This window comes from Gekko japonicus, unplaced genomic scaffold, assembly GCF_001447785.1.
Source record: "Gekko japonicus isolate JY-2015 unplaced genomic scaffold, Gekko_japonicus_V1.1 scaffold4763, whole genome shotgun sequence".
In the NCBI taxonomy this organism is placed as follows: Eukaryota; Metazoa; Chordata; class Lepidosauria; order Squamata; family Gekkonidae; genus Gekko; species Gekko japonicus.
In genome coordinates, this window is record NW_015165398.1 from 49,817 (window position 1) to 60,969 (window position 11,153).

At 45.7% G+C, this 11,153-nt stretch overlaps 1 protein-coding gene across 1 annotated transcript in view; it reads left to right on the forward strand.

The window, feature by feature from the left end:
- ARHGAP42 (Rho GTPase activating protein 42) overlaps positions 1–11,153 on the forward strand; it is a gene marked incomplete at both ends in the record, with an annotated part of 60,930 nt that overhangs the window by 41,303 nt on the left and 8,474 nt on the right. Inside the window, 3 exons of the mRNA XM_015410658.1 lie at positions 2,439–2,523; positions 4,219–4,277; positions 5,353–5,458. Coding sequence (XP_015266144.1) covers positions 2,439–2,523; positions 4,219–4,277; positions 5,353–5,458 — 250 coding nt within the window. The remainder of the gene's footprint in view (positions 1–2,438; positions 2,524–4,218; positions 4,278–5,352; positions 5,459–11,153) is intronic.

The window sequence follows — 11,153 nt, forward strand, 5'->3', positions numbered from 1 at the left end:
AACAAGGTCTGGTTTTCTATTGGTTGAGAGCTGAGAAGCCAGCAACGTTGGCTGTGCCTGCAGGACTTGTTCTGGTGCAAGCAGAGATGCCGGCAAAGTATGGTTTAACTTTCCCCCCTCCCATTCATAGAAGTGGATGCTTTGGAAGAGCACTTCCATTACCGGGCACGGCAGGCTGCTCTCTGGCACCCCCGGGGGCTTTGATGACATGACAAGGGGTGCACAAGATGTTTCACTATGTACTGATGTCTCATTGGGGCAAAAGCCAAGATCTGACCTCAGCACATCAGCCAACAGTCTCAAAACTCTATGATAATATTATAGAGTTTCTAGTGCATCAGCTGATGTCTGACATCACATCCAGGTGACACTGGCATGTAGAGTGATGTCACATCCACCCCTTGCTGTTTCTCCCGCCAGCCCTGAAGGTGACAACCGGCAGGGGTGTCCATCAGAGAACGATCTCCTGCCCAAAGCGTCCTTATCCATTACATGCCTTCACTGCTTAGAATCCCAGAGTCGGAAGGGGCCCTACAGGCCATCTAGTCCAACCCCCTCCTCAGTGCAGGATCAGCCTAGAGCATCCCTGACAGGTGTCGGTCCAGCCGCTGCTCAAAGACCTCCCGAGGCAGCTGATCCCACTGTTGCAAAACCCTTCCTTTAAAAAAGTGTTCCCTAATATCCCGCCGGTACCTTCCCACCCTTAATTTAAACCCATCATCGCGAGTCCTCTCCTCTGCTGCCAACACTTGTTCCAGTGTGTAAGTGGAGAGTTGAGTGGCTTAAATGCATAAGAGATTAACCCAGCCAAAGCCTTCGTCACCCATAAGGAGAGAAAGGGGTCAAAACTAGTTTGATGGGCATGTGAACATACATTATATCAACTCAGACTATTGGGTCACTGTTGTTTATTCTGACCAGCAGTGCTTCTCCAGGGGTCTCAGGCAGAGAAAGGTCTTTCCGCACACCTGTTATTTAAGAGCCTTTACCTAGAAGGTGCCAAGGATTGAACCTGGGTCCTTCTGCATGCAAAGAAAGGTGGACTGCCTGCCACGAAGCCTGCCTGCCTTCATTTGCTTTCACCTATGGTTGTGTAGGAGAAAATGACGGAAGAATGTAATGGGTCAGTGGAAATGCTGCAGACCAGATTGGAAGCCCAAAGGGGCAGGCAGATTGAGCCCACCAGGTTCCAGTTGCCAATTCCAAGGCTTAAATGGGCAAATAATGAGGTATAGATTGAATAAACACCTTTCAGTAAGAGGTTATACTGAAAACAGCAGAGCGTTGACAGGCAGGCTTATTTGCATACACACTAACTTCTTTCCCTAAGCTATTGCTTTGAATTCAATTTCCATTATGGCCCAAAGAAAACTTTGTTTCCTTTCTGCCTTTTAAAATCCCACCCTAAGTTCCAGGTGCATTGTGGCTGATATCGGGGGGTGGGGGGGTGGTTTGGTTTGGGTTTTTGTCTTTTGAAATGCTATATTTGAGATATAAACTTTAACCTAAATCACGGTCAAAGTTCTGTAGATGCCTTCAGTCTTCACAGGGTCATAAAGGTTGGCATGCCAGCCCTGTAGGTGCCAGCCACCTCTTTGCATTGAGGAGAGGGTGGGCCTGTCTTTGGTCTCACCTACCAAATCAAGGCATCACCACCGTCAAAAAATCCTTGCCCAGTGCCTTCATTGGGGTTGTGCATGCTGTTTCCCAGTCAGATAAGAAGCCAATTTGGACTGGGTCAGATCATTTGGTTCATTTCTAGAAGTGGCTCTTCAATGTCTTAGACCAGCAGTCCCCAATGTGGTGCCTTTGGGAACTGCTGACACCTTTTCTACCACTCACCAAGTGCTTTTAGAAAGTGGACACGGCTAGGTGGGACTTTTGCCTAGCAGGGCTTCTGATTGTCTGTGCAAATTAAAAGGAATCCCATTAGACAGAGCTTCTGACTGAAATGTTGGAGAGTTACTATTAGAATGATATATAGCTGGACTTTTTGTGATTGACTCAACTTACTATTACAGCCATTTTGTGGTTGAGCCCACCACCCTATATCAGAATTCCAAAGAATTCCCCACAGGTTCAAAAAGACTGTCTTAGACTTTATCCTCAGGGCTACCTCTGAAAATCTTTTGGTCCAGAGGTACTGGGTATTTAACCTAGGACCTTTTCTTGCAAGTCATGCACTCTGTTATAAAGCTGTGATCCTTCCCATGTCTGGAGCTTTACTTTGCAATCTTGGAACCTAGATGTATGCAAAAACCTGTACACATCCCTGATGTTTGCATTTGTGTAGTGTGCTAGTTGGACACCATATGACTTTGTGGCACATTAAGCTTCTACTCTTTTCAGCTAATTTACTTCTTTCCAAATAAAACAAATGAGTAATGTAATCCCTGTGTGTGTGTTTGTATGTGTGTGTGTGTGGCTCTCTCCAATAGCTCCTAAATCTCCTCCTGACATCGACATTGATTTGGAAGTTTGGGACAATAAAACTATAACAAGTGGGCTAAAGAACTACCTCAGGTGAGGACACGGGTTAGATTCTCAGTTCCTTTATATTGCCTAATTATCCGTATTTCTTTTTCATGCCTTTTAGGGCCCATTCTATTACTGTCAGTAATATACAAGATTGGAGTTCGCTCCATAGTGCACAGCGCCTGGCCCTCTGCCATAGACTCATCACACAGAGTAGCACATCTGTGCTTGCATGCAGACGATGCCAGATTTGATCTGTTGTACCTCCACTGAAAAGGATCTCAAGCATCAGGGCTGGGAAAGGAGGCAACACCTCCTTTCTTCCTCTGATAGCTTCTCCATGCATCAAACTGTAAATGAACTGCTCCCTGGGAATGCATAGGAAGCATTTGCTCTGTCGGCCCGACTGTGGCTGGGAATAATGTCTTGAGGTCTAAAGACAGCAAGTGGTATGCGGCAAACATTTCTTTCTTCAGCTAGGAGCTTGCCTTGGCTCTCGACGCTTGATTTGGAATGTGATGCTGTTATCACGCAAGGGGGCTGAGAGTAAATTCAACTTTTGCTGCAGTGTTTTCTCTATCCTTAAGTGGTAAATCTCCATGCTACAACCACTAGATGCCTCCAGAAATCCTCTGTTCAGACTTTATATAACCGATAGTTGAACATTAAAATATATGGGTTCCATGGCAGTTTATTAGTATTTCCTAGCTTTTGAGTTCAGACAGTAGCATTAAAAATGGCTCTGATTGGACCTGTGTAAACAGAGTGTATTCTACAACAGGTGGATGCATAGCATAGTGGCCATACTGAAAAGGTTCCCTGAAGTTAGAAAGTGTGAAAACAACGGCACAAGGAGACATCCAGGAGTCTATAAGTTGGGGGAGTGATGCTTTGCATTATTACTTTGAATCTGTCGGCGATCCCAGTTAACATTCTGTGCTTACAACATGGATCTGCCCGGACCTGTGTGGCTGGGTGTATTCTTCTGTGGTTGGTGAGAAAAAGGTTTTCTGAAGGCAGAAATTCTGAAAACAATGGAATGAGAGCTCATCCATGACCTTGTAATGTTGAATATTGATGTTGAACCTTGATACTTGGAATCAGTGTAGTCTAAACATACAGGATGCATTGTTGGCTGCTGGGCTCCCAACCTGTCAGGGATCCCAGTTAATTTCCTGCACTTGGAACATAAATGCATCCTTACCAAACAGCAAAAGCTTATTAGGGGTAATTTTGTTGCTGCATTATCCCAACTTCAGTAGCTGATAAAACAGTGGCTGGGTCTAGGCTTCAGAAACTGGGCTCCAAATACTGATATTCATATTGATTGACATTTTAAGAACATAAGAGACGCCAATGTTGGATCAGGCCAAAGGCCCATCCCGTCCAACACTCTGTGTCACACAGTGGCCAGAAATACCAGTGCCATCAGGAGGTCCACCAGTGGGGTCAGGACATTAGAAGCCCTCCCACTGTTGACCCCCCCCAAGCACCAAGAAGACAGAGCATCACTTGCCCCAGAGCCCCTATCTATACCTTGTGGCTAATAGCCACTGATGGACCTCTGCTCCATATTCTTATCTAATTCCCTTTTGAAGCCGTCCATGCTTGTAGCCGCCACCACTTCCTGTGGCAGTGAATTCTATGTGTTGATATTTTATAAAGGATTATATGATTTGTCATTAAAAACAAGTGCAGATCCATTAATGTATTCCCTATTTTCTCTCCCGGTCTTTTATCCAGGTGTCTCACAGAGCCGCTGATGACCTACAAGCTGCACAAGGATTTCATTGTGGCAGTTAGTAAGTAAACCATGGAGTGAAAATAGTAGATTCCTTGCCAAGTCTGCTTTCACCAGAGCAAGACTGGCACAGAGGCAACCACAGCATCCTCAGGCCTAATTCATATATTACTGTAGTAACATGGGAACTGCTTCTCCATGATGCATCCCATGTTATTCCAGTAACATCTGGAGGAGAGAACAATATGCATCTGGTAATGCTGCGGTGGCTCAAGTGGTTAAGACGCTGAACTGCAGGCTGTGGAAGGTCAGTAGTTCAGCGGTACAAGACCCGGGTGCCGCAAGACAGGGTGAGCTCCTGTCTCTAGTTCCAGCTCCTGCCAACCAAGCAGTTCGAAAGCAAGAAATTGCAAGTAGATAAATAGGTACCACTTCGGTGGGAAGGTAACAGCGTTCCGTGTGCCTTGGTGTTTAGTCATGCCAGCCACATGACCACGGAAACGTCTTCGGACAGCGCTGGCTCTTTGGCTTGGAAACGGAGATGAGCACCGCAACCCTAGAGTCGGATTCGACTGGCTTTCGAGCAAGGGAACCTTTACCTTTACAACCATTCCCATAAGACAGCATTGTCCTTCTCTGACGATCAAGTGGCGAAGTCAGCAGACCCTTAAGATACAAGCATTGGATTAGAGGGAGAATTAATGAACGAGGGGCTACCACTGAGAAGGCTCCGTTCACTTGAGAGATCAGCCTCACCCTCAGCAAGGTCTCACTGGTTGAACCTTACAGCCATTGGGTTATATCCAGCAGTCCATGAACACAAAGCTCTTTCCCAGGTCACCCCCCTCAGCTGTCCTTTCTGACCTTTCCTGCAGGTTCTCCCCCTCTCCCTCACAGCACTTCTCTTTTTGGGTAATAGCAGAGGTAAAACATTTGGGAGGAAAACCCAGCTGGGCCAGTAACACCCTCTCAGCCTAACCAACCTTCACAGGGTTGTTGTGAGGAGAAGAGAACAATATAAACTGCTTTGGGGTCCTTTCTGGAAGAAAGACAGTGATAAACATAGTCAATAACTTGTTTGATTATTTCTGAAAATAACCAATCGGGTCGTGTCCCCTCCCCCTTTATTTTAATAGAGTCCGACGACCAAAATTACAGAGTGGAAGCCGTGCATGCGCTTGTTCACAAACTGCCAGAGAAAAACCGAGAGATGCTGGACATCCTCATCAAGCACTTGGTCAAGTAATTCTTCTTTAGTTGGTATTTTTTGTGGCATTGGCAGGAGGGGAAAAAGAAGAGAGGAAAAGGAAGGAGGATGCTTGAACCTAGTGCCTTTTCCCTCTCTCTCACCATGCTAATTGCTTTGCCCCGAGGAAATGAAATAACTCTTGAAAATGGTGCCGGTGCTCTCAGACGGGGAGAAATGCATTATTGTTTCTGCAGCCCAGGAGGTTCCCAACAATAAATGAGGCTGAGTGAATTAATCCGTTGGTTATAATTGTCCTCTCCTACTGCTGGGAAAACGATTGTATGGAAGGGAAGCTCTAGGCGGTGGCTTAACTATTCCCACCAGTTTATTATTTCTTCTCCAGCAATATTTCTGTGTCTTTCTAAAAAAGCGCTGTCTGCATTCGTATCCTTAGGCCATCAGATCTCGCATCTGTAGAGAGTTTCTTGGTTTTGCCTACTGTAGATATTTGTAAATGTTTGGGGTTTTTGACTCTGCAAAAAAGAGAAAAAAATGCTATCAGAAATCCGGGCTGTTAGCGCAGTAGGATTGTAGAGAGCTCAGTGTGTGTCTATGTGATTGTATGGTTCCGGTCACACGGGCCGGAAAATGCGGGGTGGGTGGGTGTGGCAGTTTGGCCCGGAGCAAAATAACGCGCGGATGCCCGCTCACACGTCCTGTCGAGGTCCCGTGGTTAGGGGCGAGGTGGCGATCATACGACGATCCTGCAGCGCGGCAAAGAAGCGGCGCAGCGCGATCACACCAATGGCATGCACGATTCTGTGGAGCAGCAGGACTTTTGCTTTCCTCTTTGTGCGCATGCGCCATTGGGTGCTTGTGCACATCCTGTGGAGACTTGGGGGAAAAAAACCTGATTGCGACGGGACATGGGCGGGCGCTGGATGCCACAGACTACCACCGGAAACGCGATCAGACGCCAGCCCTTGCCCCGCAGTTTCCGGAAACTAGTACCTCGGAGTTACTAGTTTTTTACTCCGCATCTTCAGCGGGAAGCCTTGGGTTCACCACGGGAGCTGAACGCTTCCCAGATGTTGCGGTGTGATCGCGTCCAGAAAATCCGCCTATCTTCCGTCTCTGTAGTGTGGCTAATGCTCCGTGTGACCACAGGCTATAATATTTGAAATGCTGGATTATAATGGCACATCTCAGTCTTTTCTGTTGGTCTGGTATTACATGTGGCAGTTTTTATTGTTTCTAATTCTATTATTTGACCTGATCTTGTATAGAAATAAACTGAATTAAAAATATGGCAGGTTCACACATAAAGGTTCAAAACCTAAAGACTGCAGCATCAAGTTATGGTTTGCGTATGTGAGTACACTGACTATGGATTAACAACCACATCCAAAATTTTGATATTGCCTCACATAACTTCAGATAGATGCTTTTCAGTGAGGTTGGTTTATACAGTCAACTGTCTGTTACCAAGTCCTGATTCACACATACATTTATTCCATTTTTATCCCACCTTTCTTCCAAAGGATGGAGTTTATGGCATATCCTCACAACAACCTTGTGAGGTAAGGAAAGGCGGTGACTGGCTCCATGTTACCCAGGAAGCTTTGTGGCTCAGTGGGGCTTTGAACACAAGTCTCCATAGTCCAAAATTCTAATCATTAAACTGCACCATCTCTCTCTATATTTTCATACATCAATGTTCAAACTCCAGATCTGTAATGAACGTAGCTTTTTAGTGACATAGTGTTCAAAGAAATTGTGTGCAGATAAGTAGGGCCGATAGATTTGACAATGGAAGGACTTCCCGCTTTCTGTGCCATCGTAATATAAAAAAGGGAAGGGGAAAATGACTCCATAATTCACATTTTTGTAATACAGGGAAGCTGCAGTCTACAAATTGGCAATATCTGAAATTGTACCTTGACCTGTGACACAGTAAAGATAGACTTTTGGGAGACAGGAATTGTGCTTTGTTATGAGATAAAAGACATCCCCGTCTTTCAACACCTGGTTTCTTGAGCTGGGAGAAAGTAAATTGGGCCAAGGGGAAAATTGGTTATTAAAAAGTTCCATCTTATTAGCATCCTGAATAAGCAATTTTTTTAAAGAATGGGAAATTCTTTTGCCAGAACTAGAGAGTCTGAACCTTTATCCCCAAAATTTGTACCTAACCATTACATGTCAGAATAATATCAAATTCAGTTTTCTGTTTTATTACCTAAAAGATCCAATTTGTCACCAAGGAAACCCAAACAATATAACGTTCTTCATTGGGGGATGAAATAGCATTATAGTTTTATATAGAAACATTTCTTTTAAGTATTCAAAGTTGCGTTTGGACCACATATGTCCAAACTTTCCTTACCAATAGGGAGCAGAAAATCTTATCGATATATGAAGCCATTTGTTATACACAGAATGGGATTAGAATAACTGACAATTATATCCCATGGCTTCAGAAATACGATAGCGAAAATTTATATTTTCACAGGATTAAATTCCCCTAAATGTGGAACTACTTATTATGAGATACACAGGGCTCATCACAAAAAATGGTAGCTCAGTTAAGTTCTTTGTATAGTACATAGCACAGTTTGTCCTAACATCATCATCATGTGGCACGTTGTTGCCTTCCTGCTGGTAAAAGCCAGTGATATGAAGCGGATGTTGAGCATAATGCTGATATATCCAGACTTGGGGTAACTTCCACTACATGTTAGAAGAAGAAGAGATTGGATTTATACCCCGCCCTTCACTACCCAAAGGAGTCTCAGAGCTCCTTTCCCTTCCCCTCCCCACGACAGACACCCTGTGAGGTAGGTGGGGCCGAGAGAGCTCTTGACAGAAACTGCTCTTTTTCAATAACAGCTCTTATCAGAACTACGGCTTGCCCAACGTTGCAAGTGGAGGAGTGGGGAATCAAACCCAGTTCTCCCAGAATGGAGTCCGCGCACTTAAGCACTACACCAAACTGCCTCTCCTGTTACAGGAGAAAACAGGGAGAATTTGACGTGGGACTGCCATTTCCTGCAGTAGTCCTTGGTCCTTTCCACATCTGCCTGCCACTCCGCATTTTCTCAGTTGTTTGAGTTGAGGAAATTTAAGTCACTGGCAAAAAAAGCATCCAAATAACCTGGGGCAACAGCAGGCTGAAACCAGGCTGACCTCTGAAGGAAGGTAATGCAATGCAGAAGGGGGGGAAACCCCAGAATAAAAAGAAGGTTGAACGTGATTTTAGTGCAGGATGGGGGGGGGGACCCTGGAATTAAAAAGAAGGTGCATGTGAATTTTAGTGCAAAATTGCCTCAACTCAAACACTTGAGAAAATCCGGAGTGGCAGGCTAATGCAGAAAGGACCCTTGTGGCAGAATGCCCATGCCACACCCTTGCCCCCTTCAGTGTGCCTCAGGTGCCACCTCCATTGCTCCCCATGGAGAAAGTTCAAAATGTCCATTTCTTGATGGTGTGCTCTCTCTCCCGGTCTTATCCTGCCACCACCTTCCAACTGAGGCAGGGATGGAGCAGCTACAAAGACTGGGAGATGATAGGACTGTGTAGAGGGAGAGGCAATATCCTGACTTCTAATAATCAACCCTCTCCTCCCGTTCTCCAGCAAAACAGCACTTGAAGCTAAAACAGGGCAGGGGATGTAAAACACAGAGAGCTCCTCTAGCCCTTGTGCTCGCAGCCTAGAATGGGTGCTGCCAGAAAGTGGGAAGATGTTATATAAGAGAGGCTAAGAGAGCCAGTTTGGTGTAGTAGTTAAGAGCGAGGACTAATCTGGGAGAACTGGGTTCGATTCCCCACTCCTCCACATGCAGCTGCTGGTGTGACCTTGGGTCAGTGATAAGTTCTTTCAGTTCTAAGAACGCAGGGGGGTGGGGGGAGCGATCTTTGGACAAGTAAAATCAGGAGCAAAGCCACAGCTCAGGGCTCACATAACCAGGGTGGCTGTTTTTGTTTTTCTTGCTTTCCCTTAGTAAAGCTGATGCTCTCCTCTGCCAACAGGGCTTGGCAAAGGTTCCTGCTGCCTGCATCCTCCTGGATGGTGGGCCCCAAAACTTTGCAACCCCAAGCACATGCTGGAATGTTGTCTCTTGACACCCTCCTGTGCTTTCAGGTCTGCCGCCTCACAGCAGACTCTTCTTTCTTACAATATGTGGCTCCAAACAATGTTTTCTCAGCGGTCCTGCCAGGTGAAAGCAAAGAATTTATACCCAGCATTTGCAGCTGTTCGTTTTAGATCTACTTATTGTTTCTATATATATTAATTTAGCTACATTTTTCATAGGCCTCGCTCTAAATGAGACATTGAACTCTTCTATCTAGAACAAAGATGGCATGATCCATGCATGGATAGGTTTCCCACACTCTCTGAATTGCCTTCCCCGTTCCCCAGCTTGACAGCCTCACTCTGTAACAAGATGAAAAGTTGGAGCAGGGTTGAATGTGCTGGCATTTATGTATCCGCTTCACAGTTGTGGCCTCAGGAGTTTTAACATTTGTTGCTTCAGGAGTGCTTTTTAAGTGGCGACCTGTGCAAGTGTTCAGGACATGCCCATCCACATATGTTTTTAATGGATGTCTTAGGACCCCAGAATTCTGCCCCCTCCTACTGATGAGGGCCATCCTTCAAGACAACGCCATATTTTTCACAACTCAGCTTGGCCAATGCCCTTCTGTGGAGTGAAATATATACTGCAGTTCAGCATCTTAACCACTTGTAGTGTAGTGTAGTGTTCTCAGAGAGCCAGTTTGGTGTAGTGGTTAAGAGCGTGGACTCTAATCTGGGAGAAGGGAAATAGTCTGTGAGAAGGGAAGGAGATTGTACGCCGCTCTGAGACTCTGAGCGAAGGGCGGAGTATAAATCCAATCTCCTGCTCCTTCTATTCAGAGGCAGGCAATGGCAAACCACGTCTGAATGTCACTTTCCTTGAAAACTCTATGGGGATTGCCATAAATTGGCTGCAACTTGATGGTAGTAACATTAAAAAAATGTATACAGGCTGCCCAGGGCAGAAAGCAGTGGAGTGGGGCTGAATTTCAGAAACTGATTTCAACAGTTTTCGCCTATTACAAGTAGTGTTCCCTCCAAGCTAGCTCCAGTGTGAGCTAGCTCACCGTTTTTTAGCCTCCGGCTCACACGCTTTTGCTTTAGCTCAGGAAGGAGGGCTCCAGAGCAAACTGATTTACGCAGCAGCCAAATCGCTGGCTCACAACTTTAATGCCAGCGACTCACAAAGTACAGTTTTTGCTCACAAGACTCCACAGCTTAGCGGGAGAGCGGGAGCGTGGCTTTCGAGCAAGGGAACCTTTACCTTTTATGTTTGAATGCTGCTTTTTGGGTGTCTCCCAAAATATGAATCATGGGAGGCTTGTCTCAGCCCTTAGTTTACAAACAGTTGACAAAATGCAAAGCAATACAAGGAAAGTCGAAGGGAGAGCGAAAGAAGATGATCTGAAGTTGGAATCTCTATTCAGCTGGGTATATTGATCTTCAGGGGTCTTTTTGTAGAAAAAGAGCTGCAGGAGCTCATTAGCATATGGTATGCTAATGAGTTGCTAGGTCATTAGCATAATAGCTCATTAGCATATGCAACGCCCCCTGACATCACTGGAAGTGATGTCAGAAGGGGAAGCAAAAGGGGGGGAAGCATCTTCAAAAGCCTCCCCTTCCCTTCCCCAGCTGGCCTGGGGGGGGGGGGGCGAAGAGGGGCTTTAAAACCCTTC